Source organism: Aythya fuligula, chromosome 2, assembly GCF_009819795.1.
Source record: "Aythya fuligula isolate bAytFul2 chromosome 2, bAytFul2.pri, whole genome shotgun sequence".
In the NCBI taxonomy this organism is placed as follows: Eukaryota; Metazoa; Chordata; class Aves; order Anseriformes; family Anatidae; genus Aythya; species Aythya fuligula.
In genome coordinates this window covers 20,089,853-20,111,512 of record NC_045560.1, presented here as the reverse complement: position 1 = coordinate 20,111,512, position 21,660 = coordinate 20,089,853, and the positions used below count along the sequence as shown (strand labels likewise).

Below are 21,660 nucleotides of genomic sequence, written 5' to 3'. Positions count from 1 at the left end.
ATTCAGATTTATTTATATAATCAATGCAACATGGCCAGCAGGGTGAGGGAGGGGATTCTCCCCCTCTGCTCCACTCTCATAAGACACCACCTGGAGTGCTGTGTTGAGCTCTGGGGCCCCCCAGCACAAGAAGGTCATCAACTATTAGTCTAGAGGAATGCGTCTAGAGGAGGGCCAAGAGGATGATCAAGGGGCTGGAGCACCTCTCTTGTGAAGGCAGGCTGAGGGAGTTGGGATAGTTCAGCCTGGGGAAGAGAAGCGTCTGGGGGGACCTTACAGCGGAGACCTTACATTGGCCTGCCTACAGGAAAGCTGGGGAGGGACTCTGTCAGGGAGTTTGGTGACAGGACAAGGAGAAATGGTTTTAAACTGAAAAAAAAATAGATTTAGATTAGATATTAGGAAGAAATTATTTTTTATGTGGGTGCTGAAACTCTGGAGCAGGTTGCCCAGAGAAGCTGTGGATGCTCCATCCCTGGAGGTGTTCAAGGACAGGCTGGATGGGGCTTTGAGCAACCTGGTCTGGTGGGAGGTGTCCCTGCCATTGCAGGGGAGTTGGAACTGGATGATCTTTAAGGTCCCTTTCAACCCAAAACATTTGTGATTCTGTGATTGTATGATTTCTAAGTACACCACTATTGAAACAAAATTCATAAAAAGATCTCTGTGGATTACTTGTTTCTTAGAAAATGCACCAGACAGACATCTTGGGACCCAGCAGCAATTCTGACATAATACGGCACTGAGCAGCCCAAAGTTATACCTGGACTCTATGTAGCATACCAGAATTATATGCCATCAGAACCAGTGTCCACTCCAATGAAACCAAGAGATTACTATAAAAATAAAAATAAATAATAATAATTTAATTAAAAAAAAAAAAAAGAATTATGAAAATAGGAAGTAATGCAAACACAGACTGGGGTAGGATATGAGGAATGGTGCTCCTCCTGTTCCAAAATGTGCCGTCAAAGCATGTGTACAGTTTTATTGACTTGATTTCATGCATGGCAGAACATTACTCTTCAGCACTGTGTGTCAAGACCTTTGAATAAGCCAGCAACAGAAGATGATCCTTTACTTAGTCACCATTCATTGCTCCTACAGCATGGACAGACGGTGGAGAAATATTCTTCATTTGAGCAATGACAGAATGTCTGTAAAACTGTCTGGTTTAAAAGCTTTCTGGGACAAAACTTGTTTTTCCTTGAGAGGATAAACAGCTGCTACATTTAAACCAGCTTGTGTTCATTAGCTAATGTCCAGCTGTGAGATGTGCTGAACTTCAGTACTAAGCAGTCATTAGTTGAACATAATTTACAAACACTCAGTAAATACAGCAATTTTTATCATAAATCTTCCACTGAAGCTCCGTGTCTCCTGTGTTTTCAGAGGCATGAGGTCAGAAACAACTTGTACAATATGTCATGACAAAGATGATCCACATACAAGAATGGATTGGATCTAGCAGTACCAGCAGTCCCGTCAAACATAGGTTAATAAACACTAACAACTAAAACTTGAGAAAGAAAACAAACTACCGTTGAAAGATGAAACAGACGAATTGTTTCAATGACAGACATTTCCTCATAGATCATGAATTAAGTCATCATCAAAGTAGTTGGAAAGGGTCCTGATCATATTGTGTAAATAATTTACAAAGTTTAAAAATGACTTCTGTAATGTTAGCACATTTCCTGTGGGACTGGATCACATTGCAAAGGAAGCATATTTAACCCTGGGTTACCCAGCAGGTAACTGGAATTTAAAGTATTATGACATGCAAAATAATTTTATTTTAGTATCCAGCCCTCCTATTTCCAGTAATGTTATTTTATTATTATTTATTTTAATGCAAGTGTCTCTATAGCATCTTGGTAATGACCTAGCTATAAACAAAATAAAAAATCTGGGATTAAACTCAAGCTCTCATATCTTTTTCTCTGTTCTTTATTACATTCACAAAACACAGTGAAGGAATCCAGCAATTCTACAGTCAGAATTAATTAGGTAAATTGTTGCCTGCAGAGAAAAAAAAAAATGCAAGCTGAAAGCAGTTTTTGAATTCTTACTAGGAAGATTATGTAGAAATAGATAGTTGTTATGACTGAAAAAGAGAATACTTAGAAAATTTTCAAAAATGCATCCCAGTGGTATTTAGACTAAAGAGATAAGGGTACAATTAAGGAATTTAATGAACCACAAGCAATTTATTTCAAAAATTCAAAGCAGTGGAGATTCCATTAAAGGAACTATACCATCTACACACAAGGCTTGGAAAGGGGCAATCATTGCAACTAGCCACTTAGCAGCCACTTTATTACACTCCCAAATAAAGGAGAGGAATCTGCATGGGGCTATGCAGAAAGTTGGGAGAAGGGGAATTTCAATGCAGAGGCCCATTCCCTTGAGGCTAGAGCCAGTCTTCAATTCTGCTTGGAGAGCTGAAGCCACACAGCCATATCTAGACTTCCACATTAGCCTGAGTTTGAATTCACTGTAATCCCAAATGCTCTGATTATCAGTGTTATTTTTCCATGGCAATGTTCTCCAGCCTTAGTCTGGAGCACATCAACTGGTTCTTCAAGGCCAGGAAACACAGGTGTAGGGTAGAGCCACAGAGGTACATGCACGTAAGGCAGAACTGGCACAAGCAGGATGTGGTGTCCCTGATGAAGGTGAAAGAAAGCAGTAAAGGAAATTAAATTTTGTAGAAGAATATAGAATAAACAAGTGGAGCTATAAGAGCAGCAGATTTCCTAAAAAGGCCCAAGGGGAGCAGCAGCAAAGCCTTAGCAGGGCCTGATGATGCTGACGATGTTCTTCTCTCCTTTGCAGTCATGGAGCTCAGAAATGTAGTTCTCCTTCATCCTGGGCTTCTGCTGAAGCTGCCTTTTAATCATCACATTCATTTTAGGCAATGAGAGAAACAAAGAGAAAAGGAGGAAATTCAGGGAACTGAAATGATTTGCAACCAGCATACAAATGCATTTTTAAGGAAATAATAAATTTGGCAACTGCAGAAGAGAGATTAAAGTTATATTCATGTAGAAAGCACCTACATAAAGACAAGGCAAAGGAACTGCTATATCATGTCAGCAATATAGTTCAGTAGGTAATATGAAGAAATCAAATATTTAAGGAACATCAGTCAGGGATGACTCTGATGGTTAGATCCTAGCAGGTTGGAAAAAAATATCCTCATATCTGACCTGGAACATTCCAAGCTAGGCTCAGAAATGGATTTAGAAACATGAAAGGCAGCAGGGCAGCATCCTCTACTCACCTCTGCGTTGTCTTCAGCTGAGCAGAGCCCCCACTGCTTCATGGCAAGTATCTATCATCTGCTGGCACAATTGTGTTATAAAAACAAAATAGCAAGATTTTAAACAGTCTTGAGTAAACTACCTTGCACAGAAAAATAAGGTCTCCTAATTAAACACTGATTTGCAAATTCACCTGTATATGTGTGTTTGTAAGTAAATGTATATACCCACACACACATGCAGAGAAATAGTTTGCATTTACCTATTGACAACTGAACCCCTCTGGAGGCATAATGCATAAGCTTATTCTCATGTTAATTCCATTAATTTCAATCCAATTACAATGAAGCAGCAACAAAGTTTTCATTAAATACCATGTCCATGCAAAGCTTAAGCTCTTATCTTGCATATTTTAAAATTTTGGATTAATCTAAATAGGATGATTTTGAAGCTGGTATTGCCTGAGCAAAAAAGTACTATGTTAAGTCCAAGTCCAGACAGCAATAAAAATTCTTTTTTAATTGAATTATTTGAAAATAAATTACTGTTTTTATTTCTAGCACTTGTGTTTTGTCTTTAAATTAAAAAAAATGTATCAAATATACTAATTTATTTTGAATTAAATTTGGAGTAGATTAGGTAATGAAGATGCAGCATGTGTCATAGCAAGGAGAGGTTTGGGGATGAAAATCCTGTCTTTATACTGATAATTGTCTCCACAGCAGATTAATTTGTCTTAATAGCATAATGAAACTTCTGCTGCTGTAGCATTTCTTACTGCAGCTTCTTGATCATGCCTCTGGCACTGGCTCTCTTCTTGCAGTTGTATACAGTATTTTGTACACGTTTAACTCATCAAATTTCTAAGACATTACCATAGTCACCACCAAAAATTTCTAAGTCATTATCACTGTTCAGTGAGAATGCAGGCATTTTTAACTACTACCTTTAAGCACTACAATAATATCTGGTGCCAACTTGCTTAAGTGTTGAATTGTTAAAGCTGAATGGCTCATCTCATCAGATCCAGTAAAAAAAAAAAAATAAATAAAATAATAAGTAAATAAAAGAATAAAATATGAAAACACATTTTTATTCCCTAGTTATTCATGCACAATACAGAGCAGATTTTGCAATCAATTTGTATTGCCAAAGCCTTTTGATTTTATGTAGAACTGTGAGTTTTCTTTCTAATTAAGTATACAGTACAATTTAATTTAAAACACAATTAACATACCCATTTATGCATATAACAAGATAGTTACTGGACTATGTCCTGCTGCTAATTCTTATCATTCATAAAGATAATTTCTATCTTAAATTATGCAGACTTTCTAATGGTGCACATCTGCCCCCTTGTGTCAGTTTTGCATGAATGTCTTTTTTATTGCTATGGGAACTACTCAAGTTATGGTTTCCCCGGTCCTTCAAGGCTGTTTTTAAAGCTCACATGCAAGTATTTTGCCACTCAATTTCCCATTCAGCCTACAAGAGAAAAGAGGAAAGGAGATATGTCTTGATTTCAGCTCCTGGGCATTCTCTTCTAAAACTGTGGAGAGAAGTAGAAAAATGCGAACTGCTTACATAGCTACCAGTGGTGGGTATATCGGGAGGATTACAGCAAACAACCATGGCCAGTGGCACTTGCTGTTCATCTTTGGCACCAATTGCTGTAGCTGCACAAAGTGAGGAGACCTTTGCTCCCATCACAGCAGGAAGCTGCCCAAATAAAAGAAGAGATGGACAAACTTGCTTGGCAGTTCAACAGAGAGAAAATAAAATCAATGAAGGCTGGTTTTCAGGGAAATCCTAATATGCATGGCAAACTGTAGGTCAAGGGACGCATTGAGTGCTTTCAAGGGTAATTTCATTTGAAGTAAAAATTAATAAATTTTACTTCAAAAAAAATGCTCCTTCTGTTCCTCTGGTGTTTTTTTCTCAGTTGTAAGCCATGGTCTGGAGATGGTAATATAATAATAATGATAATGAGTGCTCATATATCCACTTAGTACAAATGGTCCTTGAGCAGTCACCACTCTTCTGTGTCCTCTGCAAGTGGGAGCAAGTGCTGGAGCTTGTTTGAGAGCAACTTAGACCAATGCAGCTCACAGGGGACATCCTGCTCTGTGACTCCCCCATAGCTGTGCTCCCAGCTCCAGACAACACATCCTAGCACCCCTCCTGCCACAACTACTGGAAGACAGAAGCATCTGGACAGGCTGTGGCTGAAAGCACAACATGGACACAACCTTGCACATCACCAGTGCTCCTTCAGGAGATCAGTAATGTGCTGCCTGAGATAAAAAATACACAGTGATTTATAAATAGCAACTTGCAGAAATATATATATATATACATGTATATATTTACATATACATATACATATATATTTACATATGCATATATATATATACACATATATATTTACATATACATATATATATGTATGTATATAGAAAAGATAAGGTGGGCTCAGATTCGTTGCTGTGTGCTTTACACTCACCTGGCTGAAGACTTGCAGTTTCTGAGAAAAGTGCGCATGAGGCCACTTACTCTTGGTGACTCACTTTTTCCAGGGGGACCATTCCTGCTTGAGGATTTCCTGTCTGTTGAAGGCCAATGGGAGTATCCTACTGCCTATTCCACAGAACAGGATTTAATAATGAATGATGATATGTGTCCGGCCACACAGGACATACTTAGCCAGAGTTATGTGCTATATACTGTCCCTGTGCCCTTGAAACAACAGAGTGACACCGCAGTAAGACAAATTGTACATATTATTTAAACTGGTTTGTTTTCTGAAATACTACCTGATTAAATAAATAAAATAAATAAATAAATAAATAAATAGGGGGGGGGAGAGAGAGAGAGATGACTTTCATGCCTTTAAGGGAAAATTTCAAGCAAACAGCTTTCCTTTAGATCATACCTGGCCATTTCATTTAATTTCATAAGCCTGACAGGTATATTACCAATATTTTTGTCATCTGAAACCTAAAAAGCCAATGAAAAAGGTAAGGAAGGAAAGGAGGAGGAAAGAGGAGCAATTTCTACAGAGAGAAATTTTGAAAGTTCATTGCTGTTTTTTGGTTTGGTTTGGCTTTTTTCACTGTTACAATGGGAGAATGGCAAAAGTTCATTTTCCCCATAATACAGCAAAAAGTTGGGAAGAAAGATGTCTAACCAATGGGGAAGGACACAGGTTACTTGGCATTTAGAGGCTAAGGGAAGCATTGATACCTAAGATGATATTTTGCATTTCACTCTTCATAAAACTTCACAAAGCTATAGCTGCACTAAACCCCAGAAGTCTTTATCGCCTTCCAAAAAAGCTGCCAGACATGAAGCCATTGGCAGATGGAGAGCACAGCAACTCCTATTTGTTATTTCCAGTATTTAATTTTCCATACTATCAACAGTTTGCGCCTTATTTCTCACTTAAATTCCTATTCCAGCATTAAGTATTCTAAAAGTTTTACCCTTTGAATACAGAGGACAAGCAAAGGATGCAGATAAAACATACTTCACCACAAAGTTCAAGTACAAGCTTACATTTTTGTGGGCAGTAATCAATACCTAACTCATTTTATTTGCTAATCTTTCCCTTCCCATTGAAATAGTAAACACAACTTGCATGTCTGCATGTCTGCAAATAGAATTTGTGTCATTTGACTTAATTTTTAAACCAATTTCTTTCAGACTTATGTTGTTTTAAATTGCTCTTATCTATTTTATTTGGGCCTGTTCCCTTATCATCACACACTGAATGAACAGATGATGAAATCAACTTCATTAGAGTTTAAATGCTTTTTGGTTTAACAGTTCCCATACCAAAAGTGTTCTGATTATAGTGGAATATCACCTACATCATAGATCATAGAGGTAGGTGATATTCAGGAGATTATCAGGAGAATATCACCTACATCTCCTACAACAGGAGATGAATTGGGCTATTGACTGTACATGGACTGGCTTTAATAAAGGTGGACAAAGTAAAGCACCTAATAGTAAAAAGGACCACAAAGATAATGGTATTTAGATGCATAAAGCTGGATCCTGTAAGTATCACCTTTATCCACAGAAGTCTACATGCCACCAAGCAGTTTCATCTCACAGAAAAAAAAAAAAAGAAAAAAAGAAAAAAAAAAAAAAAAAAGGTCTTTCAGAACATGACTAGGGAACTAGGGTACATATTTCTATCTCTTTTAATCCATTCAGATCCTCCCCCAGGATTTATTTGCTCTTCTCACTGTCAAAAGAGTTTTGATAATTATCTTGTTCAAGAACAATGCCCTAAATGCCAAGCCATAGAGAATTCAAAACTGACAGCCATTTCACTGATGCTGTCCCATTTTATATAGCCTAATTAAATATTACTTAGATTAAAGGGATGGAAGAGTCAACATAGCTCTAGCCCAGTTGTCAGATAAGTTGTCAGGTTTAAGGATGAACAAAATGTTGACAATTCCTAATTCACTGATTTTTTCACTAGGTTATAGTTAAGTCTTCAGAGGATGATGATTTCTTTAAAGCACAGTGGAGCATTAAAATGTTGAATGAAATTTCCAGCATCACTGTGGAACCAATCCTGCCAATTTCAGACATGATTTTAAAATCCCACTTGTCTCTCATCTCCACAGTTCTGAACCTAAATATGTTATAAAAGTTGTGCCCTCTACCTTGTTTTTGCCTCAGCTGAACACACAGCATGATACAGACAAGAAATCTGGCAGACTAAGAAACAGGGTCCTCTGTACTCTGATAGTATCCATGACCTCTCAACATTACTTTCCAAAACCAGATAATAAAAACTGTTCAGTCCTGTACAGAACCCTTCAGTGCATATTTATACAGAATTAAAATGAGAAAAAAGCTATTTAAAATAAACCAATGCACAGACTAGGTAGGCTTGTTCCACCTACCTTATTAAGTTCTAGTCCAGTTGTAGGATTCGCTTGGTCATCAGGGTTGCAGCACATTGTAATAAGACATGAGAAGACATATTTTTATTTAACACCAAAAAAAAAAAAAAAGTATATTTCTCAGACAAGATTTGTGTAACCCTAAAATATACAGTCCCAGCAACAGTATTTACAGGAGGAAAATTTTTAGGGTCATAGGACTGTGTGTACACCAGGGATCATACATACACCTTGGAGACAAGATTAGTTTGATTGTGACCAGTGAATGTGCCTTTATTTTTGAGTCCTTCTGAACCAGCTCAGATCACAGTTCTGGCCTTCTTGTAGGAGGCTGAATACATCCTGCATGCATCCATGATTTCTTAGAACCAATATGGCAGTGCTGGGAAAAAGAAGAAATGCTTAAAACAAGAAAAAATACGTATCTAGACTGACAGAAGGCCCATCCATTAACAGGTTTGATATATCCTTCTGGCTTGGCTGTCATACCTTGAGAAGCAGAAGAAAGCAGTAGAACAAAAAAAAAAAAAAAAAAAAAAAAAAAAAACAAGCAGTAACCATTTAAAACAGCATCTGTCCAAAAGCTGCAGTGGCATGTAGCTGACATCCAGAACATAAACCAAGTTGCAAAGTTGCAACTTTACTAATCTCACAGAGTGCTGGTACCTCAGTGACAGATACTTCTTGCGAAGAAGCAATGAGCTGAGAAATCTCTCACAGTAGTCATTGTTAGGTGTTTGCTCTAATATTCAGATTGTAGCTATTGCCACTGTAGCACATGTCCTCCCTTTCATAATAATCATAGCTGTGCAACAGAGCACCATGGCCAGTTGCATTTGGACAGGGAATAAGTTACTTATTTTGGAATGTTGCTTGAGGGTGGAAAAAAGGGCATTGGGATGGGAGACTATTTCACAGGCATTAGTTAGCATAGCAATGAAGACAAAGTTATTTGAAGTACTCCAATATTTCTGGTCTTTTTCCCGTCTCACAAAGGTAATTGACACAAGGCATGCAATGCTGAAAACAGGAAGAGCAAAATAATTTTAGAGGGTTTTGAGGGTCAACAGAAATTGCAGAGGACGAAAGTAAACGTTCATTTAAGTAACAGGACCTTGGAAAAAATAGGAATTGAAAGTGTAGTTCTAAAATGCTGGGTTCTAAGACCTTTTTCCTGCCCTTGAATCTATTCTTTCTACTAAAGATTACTCTGTCTAACAACACAATAAGTCATGCCATGAGGAACAGCTCTCACATTATTTTTTTAAGCAGTCAGAAGGAAAGATAAGGGTTGGAACTGCAAGCAAGCAAATGTCAACCCAAATGCCTAGTCTGACATTGTCTGGTTGTTTGCTCCACCTTGTACATGGTTTCCCAAAACTACCCAATCTACTTTACCCACTTCTGTGATTTGCCGCACAGCAAATTAGTTGCTGCACAGCTGCACAGCTAATTAGTTGATTACAAATGATTGTCATCTAATTCTTGTATTTGTTTCGAACTGCTGAAGTAGAAATGAAAAACACAGGCTGTTGAATAGGGTCACTCAAATAAATAAATGAACTCAGTTCACAGTTAAACCACTTGCCATCAAGACCTTATACACCATTTATCCCATCTAACTTGAGATATCCACAATGCGTAATAGCTGCAGTCATCAAGGTCTACCTTAACAATCCCTTAGAGCCTAATTCATCGTCATTTTTAGATACATGTTTCCTAAGGTCAGTGCAAGCCATGAAAATGAAAGATATCAATGTCATCCTGAGTCAAGGAAAATACAAATGCGGAAAAAAATGTATACTTTATAATGGCATACTTATTTATAGAAAGGTTGAATCTAAGAGACATCCCATCTGATGAATTCAGAACTAGTAGCAGTAGGAACTAAAAGGTCCCAGTAAGGAGGATACTGCCTAACACAGCCTCTGCAGTGAGCAACACACAACACCTACAGGGCATGAGATCTGTGGTCAAACACTGATGGACAGAGAAAGACTCCTGAATCAAGAGTTCAGCCCCAAACCAGAGATAACAAAGAAAATATAATGAAGATGCTAATCCTCTGAAGAATAGAATAAACAAAAACTGGTTTGGGCATTGATAAGACTGAAAAATGTGATATCCCTCTTTCCTGAAAGTAGTGGCTGAGCTCAGAAAAATAAAAGAACCTGAAGCAATGGGACAATGAAAGCACAGTCAAGAGGACTCTTCACAGAGAATTGTTAATAGCTGAGCCAACAGAAAATTAACGCCCTTTAGGGTAAATGGGCTTGTGTTGACCCTCTGTTCAAAAATCTTGACAGGAGAACAGTTAGCTGAATCATTCTAAAATTTTGATCCTGAGTGCAGAAACTATAGACACCAGAGAGTGGTCTAACGGCCTGACTGGAGAAGCCCCAAGCCCACTGGGTTTGGTGACAGAGATATCAGAGCCTGGCTGAAAGAAGGCCAAAGAAGGCAAAGAAGGCAAAAGGCCAAGAGGCACAGTGACGCCAATGTACAACTGCTGGGGGAGAAGGGGAGAATTGGGAGATGAGTGCCAAATGTTGTTCTGATGATCTGGCACATCCATGGGCTCAGACAACTGCTGTTGAACACAGGCATTTTTCAAGCAATTTAAATTCTTCATAGTGCTTTAAGAAGCCTCTTAAAAATAGGTCCTAGTTTGCCACTAGGTCCTGGCAAAGCTGTTGTCCATAGCAATAGAGTCCTGGAGGCTGTAATTTATGGCTTGAATTGAAGAACAATCACAAAGGATGTCTTTTTTTTTTTTTTTTTTTTTTTGTGAAATAATTGAGAATCACTATTTATATGCCAAGTAGGATTTTAAGAGCCAGATGTTAATGCCTGGAGAAAATTGTATATGTCTCTTTGCAAACATGAGTGGTTCAAGCCACAAGTCAGTAAGAACAGCACTCTCCATCCACAGATTTTATCAGTAGAAGGCAGGTGAGAAAAAAAAAAAAAAAAAAAAAAAAAAGTTAAAATATATAGAAATAAAACAGTAAAGGACTGCTTAGACCCTGTTTAGGGCATAGCAGATAGATACGAATCTCCAGTTTCTGCTGTCTCTGTAAAACAAGTCCCCAGCATGTAGCACATTATGCAGTTTCATCTTTGTGGAGCAGGTGAACTCTGTAGCACATCACCTCATCCCGGTACTTACATAGTTCAGAGTTAGGAACTTGTTGCAGTGCTACAGGGCTCAGTTTTCTGACTGATTTCCTCCACTGGGGCATGAGAACATGTGTTTTAAACCATCTGACAATACATTATCTGTGCTATCTGAACTCTCATGTTCTGGAAGAATAGATTTGCCCTTACAAATACTCCAATGACTGGCCTTCAACTGATGTTAAGATTAATTGCTCAAAAGCTGGAGTAGGTATCTGCGCACTACACCATGGTCATTTTATCATGAGTGCATCAGGCAACCGTTCCCTCAACACAAAAAACTCTGTAAAATTATCTTACATTTGTAAATTGAAACAGAGAAAAGCAAAGGCCATGTTCCAAGAGCAGAAATTAGGACATGTTAAAAGCAATGACAGCTGGTAACTCAGCCTGTCCAGTAAACAGTGTGGCAGGTCTCCACAGAACCTTCAAGAGCCAGTACATAGATCTTTTTGATAATGATATACTATGGGATTAGTAAAGACAGAAGAAAACTTTTCCACTTCAGTCATTTGTTAGATTTGACATTGCTACTGAAGGACACAGTCCTTTCAGATGCTGAACAAATGTGACTCCTAGTGACTTAACATCAGTGGTTCAAAGGAGAACCTTCATCTAAAACACATATTTAGGTAAGAGAGAAAAAAAAATATCTAGTACTCCAGTTGCTCTAGCAGATTATGGGGGGATTTACAAATAAAACATGTTCTGAATGCTTGATGTCCATTTTGGCAGCTCTTAAATCTTTTTTTCTTATTGAAAACTGCTGTTTGCTGCAGTCTATATAAAGGCTGGATTTTGCCATACAGGAGGCATTTCAATTTATAAAAGCATCTCAGAATATGGAATCAAAGCTCTGTAATTAGTTAAATTTCATAGGAAGTGCTAACATGTATTTCCTAAAGAGAAAATTAGTGTAGTAGCAAGTGTGTGTCACTTACCTAGTGTGAATTCACCTGCTTCATTTATGTGTCATTTGTCCTCATTTATTTTTAACAGCCTTCTTCAAACTAACACTTGACAAAAGGTAAAAGATGTGAGTGCAGTACACTGAGATGTACACTTAGCTGAAATGAATAAAACATGTCAAGCAAAAAGTCTTCTTCAACTGTTTCTGGTGGAGCTGTTCCAAAATTCTTCTGAATTTTAACTTAAACTTTCTTACAATTTTGGAAAAATAATTTGGGCATGTAAGAGAATAAAGATATCCCAAGAACCATATGGGTATATACAGTTGTATTTAAGAGGCCAACAATGTGATTTGTTTTCAATAGTGTTGCTAATCACCTAATCAAATGCCCATTCAAAGATCAGCAAACCAGTATCAGTCAAATCAGTGGACCTTATTCACTAGCCTTCTTTATTTAAACAAAACAAGGGACATGTAACTTGCTGTTCTAATGAAGGGTTACAGACACAGACTGAAAAAGGCAAAGTAACCTGGAAGAGAGTGCATTTCTGAAATAAACTGCTGCTTTAACAAACCATTTCTTGAGATCGAGCTTGAAAAATAATAGGGCTATATATTCCACTTAAGTTTGAAAATTCAAAGCATCGTTAGCTAAAACAATATACAACTTTGGTAGTTTTTTTTTAATGGGAATGATAGCTTTGAAGAGCATTGTTCATGAATATAATACATACATAATGCTGGGTTTAATATTTTATTTGAATGACGTTCAATGTTACGCAAAATAAATTTTTATGTTACATCCACTGTGACATCAACTAAAATGTGAACTAGTTTGCATAGGTTAGTACTTTGGGCAGCATGATGTTGCTCTAGTCCACCAAGGCTTAAATATTCACAGTGTAGAGGAAGAAACAGGAATTAAAGCATTTCTACTAAAATATATTTTAATAGCTGGTGTTAACTTTCTGCATAACAAAAGCCAAATTAAGATGATACATCATATGATCCAAGAGTAAGTATATCTGTCCTTTGAAAAACAATTGTTACCTTCAGAACTGTATACTCCCAAATACAATACAGTTTTACAAAATAACTAAAACTTTACACACTTGAAAGCAAACATAAGCCAAACTGCACAGCGGTTCATTTTTGCTTTTTATGTCACACTGCAAAAACCAACAGCTGAGAGGTTTTCCACATCATGCTAATCAATGTCAACACAGTCATTGCTGTCTTCCAATGGTCTAGCAATTTCTAATAGTACTATTAAATACACATGATTGAAATGCTACAGTATAGCTTATTTTCCCCCCTAAAATAATAATAATTAAACAAATGTCAACAACAACTGGATTACAACTTAAGTACAATATGCAAATTCTATTTATCAGACACAAGAAGCATATGAAATTTCTTTGAATATACTGTTGTAGTGCAGGCAGTTTAGGAAATATAGCTTTCAGGTTTTCCTTCAAAAGGAATGAAGGGGTTCCTATGGCATAAAGCTGGAGAAAATCACTAAAGCACTGCAAAATGGTTTGTTCTTCTACAGCTCACCAGTACTTTGCATTTGCCAGCACATCAGTTTGGAGATCTTTCAACAGCATCTTTTGTCTGTTGCAGTATATTATTTAAACATTTACTAACTAAAGCTTATTCTGTATTTTAAATGGAGTATTAATCAACATAATTAAAATCTAACATTTTATACCCTGTACCACTTTCTGCCAAAGACTTCCATATTTGTCATTTCTTTTTCATTGTACAAGATGACATGCCATCACTATACAATAAAAACTAAAATTATTACCTTTCCCAAGTATTGGAGACCTTTCATATCCCCGAGGAACACTCAGTAGGGACACATTTGTCACAAATACAATCCATGGGAGGTGATTCTCTGTCAAATCCCAATCTGCTGAAGTGGTTTATGGTATGTCAAATGTAATCAAGAAAACCCTGTTTCATCAAGATTAAATGCTAATGTTCCATAATGAAAAATTACAAACTGCAGTATCTGTAAGTAGCTTTGTTTAGAAAATGAAGATTAGCCAGGCAAGAAAGAGTAATGAAAAGCAAGGCACCCATTTGTTCTTGTGTATATGTATGAATATGCTCTATGTAGTTTTCTATACTTATATTTAAATATACGTAAGAACAATAGCACATCATAATTTCTTTGTTTCTAAAATGCTTGACATGGGAATGTGTGAACTTCCAGCCTGAACTTTGGAACATCTTGGGAAATCTGTCTCCTTCAAGGTCTGTCCCTTTCCCCAGGGGAAAGAAAAAAAAAAAAAAAAAAAAAAAAGTGTTTACAGGAGTAAAGTATAGTGAGGGAACAGGCTGTGTTAAAAAAGGAATATACATTTTTAAAGTGACAGGACAGCATACAACATCTGTTCACCCCTTCACACAACCGATGCTCCAACATATGCCTTGTGAAACCTGCACTTGTCCAAATTGGTTGCTGACCTACTCTGCCTATATTACAAATTTTAGATTTTATAAAACATTTTGAAAATTGCACTCTGGTAATATTGGGCCTTTGAAAGCACTGCTTAGAACAAATTTTCCCAGTGAGAATAAATAAAGTCTGTTTTACATTAAAGATGATGAAACATTCCAAAAGAGCAAGAATTACTAAGCACATACAACATAAAAAACCTGACTACATAAATGAGTAACTTAAAACAGATCCTAATAATTCTGCTGACATACCATTTTCATCAGAAATACAATTCATATGCTTTGTTTTCTTGACCTTTTTTATTTTGCAAATTGCTTTAGGTGCATTGCCAGGTTACTGAATATTCAAAATTCATAAAGGAAATTTTATTTCCATTGTTTAGCTCCACTGAGATCAAATATTCATTTTCTGATTTACTTTTCGCTATACATTCAGGACTGGAAGTCTGACGTAGGAAGAACACTGGTGTATTTATAGGTTGAGAGTTTCTTTTTTTGTAAGTCACTAAAAATTGCAACTTCATGCAATTTATCTGTTCCCTACTTTCCTTTCCAGTCAGTTTGTTAGCAAACTGACAACTTGCTTTTATTGTTGTCAGCATTACATAGCTAATAGAGCAGCACAGCAGCAAGTGATATCCAATTCTGCCTCAGGCATCATCAGAAAAATTTGCCAACCACCATAAGATGGGATTCCTCTCTCTGCTGTTGATGGCTGGTGATGAAAACCAATGCAGAGGACGACTGCTTTTTCGAGAGTTCTAGCTGAGCCTACCATATCAGCCTTTTGAAAAAGCCATTTGACTTGCAAAGCTAGCTAATTTAATGTGGAAGTCACCAGTAATGCATAAGGGTCTGTTACAGCCTTCATTTTTCAAGAATTTTAAATGACAGCAATGTGACCCATACAGATTGCACATTTACAGAATCACATTCCTAGTTGTAAACCACATTTTTTGAAGTTAGATGCCCCTGGTCAGCTTTAGCCTTGAAATTAGGCAGCAGACAAGAAAGCAACACAATTCCACAAACATAGACTTTTTTTTTTTTTTTTTTTTTTAATGCAGTCATTCCATCCTCTGTTTGGCAGCCTGGAACCTGCTCTTTGTTAAGAACAGGGAAAGAAAAGCATTAAGCTCTCCAATTCCTAACAATATTCAGAAATAGAACTAGGAATCATTTGTACTGACAGATTTCAGTTGCAAATTTCAGATGTGATAGAGCCACATTGCCTTCTTTGTTGTTTAAAGACATACTATACTGCAGGCTTGCTTATTTTGTGAAATAAAAAATATTAAATTATCCATAAACTCTACATTTAGTTCTGCTTTTAAAATTTCAGACATAAAAGAATGCCAGTGTAGACTCAATATTCTGACAGCTATTCCAAAATTAAATTCTCTATCACATAGCTGAACACCAGAAGTTATACCATCAGCAAACACACTTTTTTCCTTACTCTTATATGCATCCTTATGAGTAAGTTCCCACATGGATCTTTTACTCTCTTTTCCTTCCCCCCAGAGTTTCACCCTGGGAGGGAACACGGCACGCTCCTGGCATCGCAATAAAGCAAAAAGAATTCCCTTGTGACTCAGGCCTGCTCAACTAGTCCCTCACAGGTCCATTAGGTCACCAATTATTTGATCTCCTTCTCTCAGCCTCACTGACAAAGACCTGGATCCTGTACTTCGGATCATAAGTTCATGGGCACCAAAGAGCACATGTGAAAGTTTGTCAGCAAAATATTGTTACTGTTTTCTACACATGGCTAACCTGAAGCGTGATGGAAGAGAATACGTTGGACTTTTGTTTGGTTAGTTCTACTTTCAGTGTCAGTTATGAAAAACAATAAATCAGTTTAAAAATATATATATTTCTCCTTCATTAATCATTTTGTAAACGTACAACTCACTGTTGAATCGCCAACATTTTTGAGGAAACAGAAGCAATAGGCCACTGAGCTGAAATGCACTACAATAACCAGAGCTCTTCTCCACCCTTCAATAGAGGTGCAAATATTTCTGCAGCAGGGGTAGGTGCATTAGCTCATCAGTAAAGCAGCCATTAAGCGAGTTACTTGTGAAAAGATGGAGGGTTGTGACTGCACACTTTGTGTGACTGCACAGCACTGGGGCCTCACACAGGCTATTTACAGCAGTACAGGGGAAAGTAAAGGAATATGAAGTATTGGTCATACATTTCCCTAGTGGAAAATTCTACTTAAATGCTAAGTAGTTTTAGAAGGAAACAGAAGAGCTGACCGTTTTTATACTCTAGATAGTCTCTGCAAGGAATTTTCTGTGGAAAAGATACTGAAGAACCATGAAGCCAGGCATGGACCTAACTGATGGACTGGGATGCAAGCAAAGCTGATAGAAGAGGTCACGGTTGTGATTAAAAGAAAATGGATAATCCAGAAAAAAATGTGGGCAAGGAAGAGTTGGCAAAGTTTTGCTGTCAAAACAGACCTTTCTTATTGTAAGGCTGTTGGGCAGTAGTGTTTTTTTGTTTGTTTGTTTTACAAATATATTACTTGTCATTATTTCAAATGATTGAATTTTCTACCCAACATTTTTATTAGGACACTAACTTCTCAAACATTAAACATCTCCCTAATAATCTGAAGATGTGATCAAATTCAGTGTGTTAACCTCCTTTGACTTCAGAGTGCCAGAAGAAATGAATCAATTTCATGGTTACTATAAAGAGAAATAACCTCTGAGATGTAGAGAGAAGCTATTTCCCCTTTACAGCTAATTGACCAAAATCTTTATAAGATTAGCAGCACCAGGCTTCAATATAAGTTTTGTGTTCCTTTCTTTTTTTTCCTTTTTTTTTTAAGGGAGCACTATTATAAGCAATGCTGTTTTCAAAGCTCTAAGCTTCTTGTTTATTTGTCTTTACTTTAAAAGACTCTAAATGAGAATGCAGACTGTTATAGCAGTGATAAAGTAATGAGCATGTGGTCTTAAAAGATTCTTCTGACTTTTTCTAAAAGGTTAGATTTTGAGTAAATCATAATAAACCTCAAAGAACTAGAGACAAAAGTTAGTTAACAAACTCAATATAATTTGCTGGAAGCATTCCTGTTTTCCCAGTTCTCTGAACAGTACCATACATCCAGCCATCATCAATTGGTTGCACATTGATGATATAGTCACCATCCCTGAAGGAAACTTCGTCTTCATCTTGAGCACTGTAGTCATACATAGCTCTGTATGTTCTCTGTTGAAGGAAAGAAAACAAGGTTGTAAAGTCTCCGGCCTAAGCAGAAATACTTTCTTTCTCGTCTTTGCTCAGAAAAGAAGAGCTGTATTAAATATATATGTATATATATTTAAAAAATAAATAATAAAATTAAATTAAATTAAATTAAATTAAGTTAAATTAAAAAGGAGCAAGGCAGAGAGAGAAATCATAGAAGTTACCTGTTGAAAAGAAACAATATACTACCTCCTGCCCTGACAAATAGTCAATTAATATAATCCCTTTTTCTGAGTACCAAAATAATTTGTGAAACTACATCATTCAAAGTCTTCATACAAACAGATTTCAGACTATTCACTGTCTCTTGAAATATTCCAGCTGTTGTTTCCTGCATACACTAGTAACAGTTCATTATGTCCTGCCATAGCTAGCTGTATTTCTGCAGCCCATTTGCACGATTCCCAAACAGCTTCTCCTATGTCTTCACTACAGAAAAGAAATGTGGCTTTCATCCAGTTCATTAGCTTTGCCTTCTCTTTGAAAGTCCTTCATCTCATTAGGATCTTACTCTGTGTTGGGTTTATATGGCAAGGTTTGGGTAGTGGGGGGCTGCAGGGGTGGCCTCTGTGAGACAAATCCAGAAACTGCCCCACATCAGATCAGAGCCAGCTCCAAAAGGAACCCACCACTGGCCAGAGCTGAGTCAATAACCAGTGTTATTTGTGCCTCTGTGAGAGCAAATTTGAGGAAGGAGGAAAAAGAAAACCTGCTGCGCAAAAGCAGCTTATAGAGCAAGCAGTGAGAACTAGCGCTGCAGACCCCAAGGTCGGTGCATCAGGAGGTGCTCCAGGCACGCAGCAGCAGTTCCCCTGTGGCCTGTGGAGAGGCTCCTGGTGGAGCAGGCATCCCTGCCGCCCATGGGTCCCACGTGGAGCAGATCTCCATGCTGCAGCCTGTGGAGAAGCCCCCAGGTGAGCAGGTGGACATGGCCTGGAGGAGGCCACATAGGAGCAGGCCCCGGGCCAGAGCTGCAGCCCGTGGAGAGGAGCCCCCACAGGAGCAGGGGGGCTGGAGAGAGCTGCCATCCGTGGGGGACCCGTGTTGGAGCAGTTTGCTCCTGGGGGATGGACCCCGTGGTATGGAGCCATGTGGGAGCAGTTCTTGAAGAGCTGCTGCCTCTGGGCAGCCCCCACAGAATCAGTTTGGGAAGGACAGCATCCTGTGGGAGGGACCCCACGTGGAGATGGGTCATACAGACTGACCACAGCTCCCATTCCCTGTTCCCCTGCACCACTCAGGTGGAGGAGGTAGAAGAGGGTAGATGGAAGATGTTTTTAGTTTGCTTTTACTTTCTCACTGCTCTAGCCTGTTAATAATAGGTAATGAAGTATATTAATCTCCCTATGTTCCGTCTGTTTTGCCTGTGACAATAACTGTTGAGTGATTTCCCTGTCCTTATCTCAACCCTTGAGTCTTTTCCATCATGTTTTCTCCCCTTTTCTCTTTGTGGAGGGGAAGTGAAAGAGCAGTTGTGGTGGAGTTCAGCAGCCCAGCTAGGTAAAACCACCACATACCCTAAATTAAGAATAATGAATATAACATTATCTAATGAAAACAAGACTCAAAAAGATTTCAAGAAGCCTACAATTTATTTATTTTTTTTTACAAATACTCACTTTTGCATATTCAGATAAAAGACTAACCTAAACAGAACAAGAAGGCCTGTCATTAGCTAAGGTAAATTATTCTACACTTCTGTCAGCTGTAGGCAAAGACTTCCATTTTCTTTCTAAATAGATAATGTATTTCCACTCAAAACTAACAAAATGGTATTTTGTTGTTTTTTTTTTGTTGTTTTAATGGAATACCATTTACTGGTATTCAAAGTGGCTTTTCTAACCCATTGGAAACCCTTCCTTTCTTAATAGCAGAACAAAACTTTCTAAATTCCCAAGAGTGCTTTCTTTCCCATGTATCTAGACAGAATTCAAGAGTAATTCAAGCATCACTGATAATAACCAACTGCCCTATAAGCTCCTTCTTGTATGTCATCATATATGCTGGTTGTTTGTTTGTTTGTTTCTGGCAAAGTGATTTAAAGAGTAAAATGTTTAAAAAGAAAAAAAAGAAAAAAGAAAGTTAGTGTTTGAGTTAATGTCTAGTACAACTGTACAAATCTTTTAAGAGAGAGCAAGGTTTGGTCTGCTTCCTACCCGAGGAAAATTACTCTGGATTCATTTTAGTTCCATCTCATATATGTGTATTTTGATTTTTTTGTTTTTTTTAATCAAATCATCTCCAGAAACAATGGAAATACCCCCACACACAGTGAGTCATTTATCACACTTAGGTCATTTGGGGTTATTTACAACTTAATAACAACTTAAGTAGTTATTAAGACAACTCATTATAACTGCTTCCATGCTAGAAAATACACTTTAGGTCTCGATTCTGGCTTTATCATTGGTAAAGCAGATTAAACACTAGAGAAATCAACTTTTGGTTAAACACTGTAGACCACTTCCTTGCCTGACAAGTCTACTCTATAAATACATTTCTATCTTACTCTGTACAACTGTTCTTTGCTATGCCTTGTAATATTGCTGCCCTACAGCTTATGTCCAAGATAAACCTTAAGCCTGAGTTATGTGGTTTCTTGGTAGTTCTTTCATATCTTCCAAGGGTTCATGGAAGATGATGAAAGAAAGCACCATTGCATATGCAATGCATCAAAGGAAACAGTTGGAGGGTTCTATCACCACTAAAAATTCCTTAAAGATTCACAAACCAGAAAACTAGTGGTCAGAAACCCTAGGGAATGGTCTCTGCCTTTGAGAACCTTATTTTTTCCAACTATTTCCACTGATCTCTCCACTGAGCCTTGAAATTAACTCCAAAAACAGTGAAAGATACGCTATTATAACGAGCTCAGCAGCAGTTAGTCCTTTAAGCAGTTTGTTTCCAAAAAAAAAAATTCATTTAATATAAATGGTAATAAGTCCATGCCTGGCATAAGCCAAGGAATGGATTTTCCCCTGAGCCATGCTTATAAGCCTCCTTTGAATGAAGGAAGAATGGAGAAGAGGTTAAATGTATTATTAGGCTAACATATATTGGAAGAAAACTAAGAAGTTTTTGCTCAACCAGAAGAATGCTCAGTCATCCTTAGAACATCGTGGTACATACTACTACTGTCTCCTTTATGGCGGCAAAGTTGTAGAGTTGAGCTGGCAATTTCAAACTTAAAAAAAAAAAAAAAAAAAAAAATTATTAGGGCCCTAAATGCTGCCATGGAACCTAAATTTATGGCCTTAACACCTAATTAGGTGCTAAATGGCTGTCAGGAGAAATCTCCATAATAATCCCGTTAGCTTTTAATGCCTAATTATCACTTCAGAATGTAGTCTGGGCTATATAATTGAGAATTACAATGCTTAAAGGACTCAAAGCACGGATTTTTAAAACGTATTTTAGTGAATCATTCCTCTGTCAGTAGTGAGTTTAGCAGGTCTGAGAGCACAAGAGGGTATAAGAAAAGGTTGGGGGTTTGTAAAACAGTCAAATATGCCCTTAATTCCTACTTCCTCAAAGGTCTATCTTGTATCTACTGCTTAGAAAAGAGCAGTAAGCCTCGTGCATATGAAGTACCAAAGTTGAGCTGTCATATTCCCAGCTCCTCAGCCAGATGTGAGCTGACAGA

The 21,660-nt window shown here is 37.5% G+C and overlaps 1 protein-coding gene and 1 long non-coding RNA gene across 12 annotated transcripts in view; both read right to left on the bottom strand.

Annotated features, from left to right (window-relative positions):
• Positions 1-2,190: 2,190 nt before the first annotated feature.
• On the bottom strand, positions 2,191-3,813 carry LOC116486142. The gene is made up of 2 exons (XR_004252931.1): positions 3,287-3,813; positions 2,191-2,892 (listed from the first exon to the last, which is right to left on the bottom strand). It is a non-coding gene; the product is annotated as an uncharacterized LOC116486142 (long non-coding RNA).
• An 11,975-nt stretch (positions 3,814-15,788) lies between these two features.
• The window catches only part of NEBL (nebulette), a 252,215-nt gene continuing 246,343 nt past the window's right edge, over positions 15,789-21,660 (bottom strand). For all 11 annotated transcript variants that reach the window (XM_032183080.1, XM_032183078.1, XM_032183076.1 and 8 more), the window contains one exon: positions 15,789-17,978. In XM_032183080.1, coding sequence (XP_032038971.1) covers positions 17,802-17,978 — 177 coding nt within the window. In that variant the 3' untranslated portion in view covers positions 15,789-17,801. The remainder of the gene's footprint in view (positions 17,979-21,660) is intronic.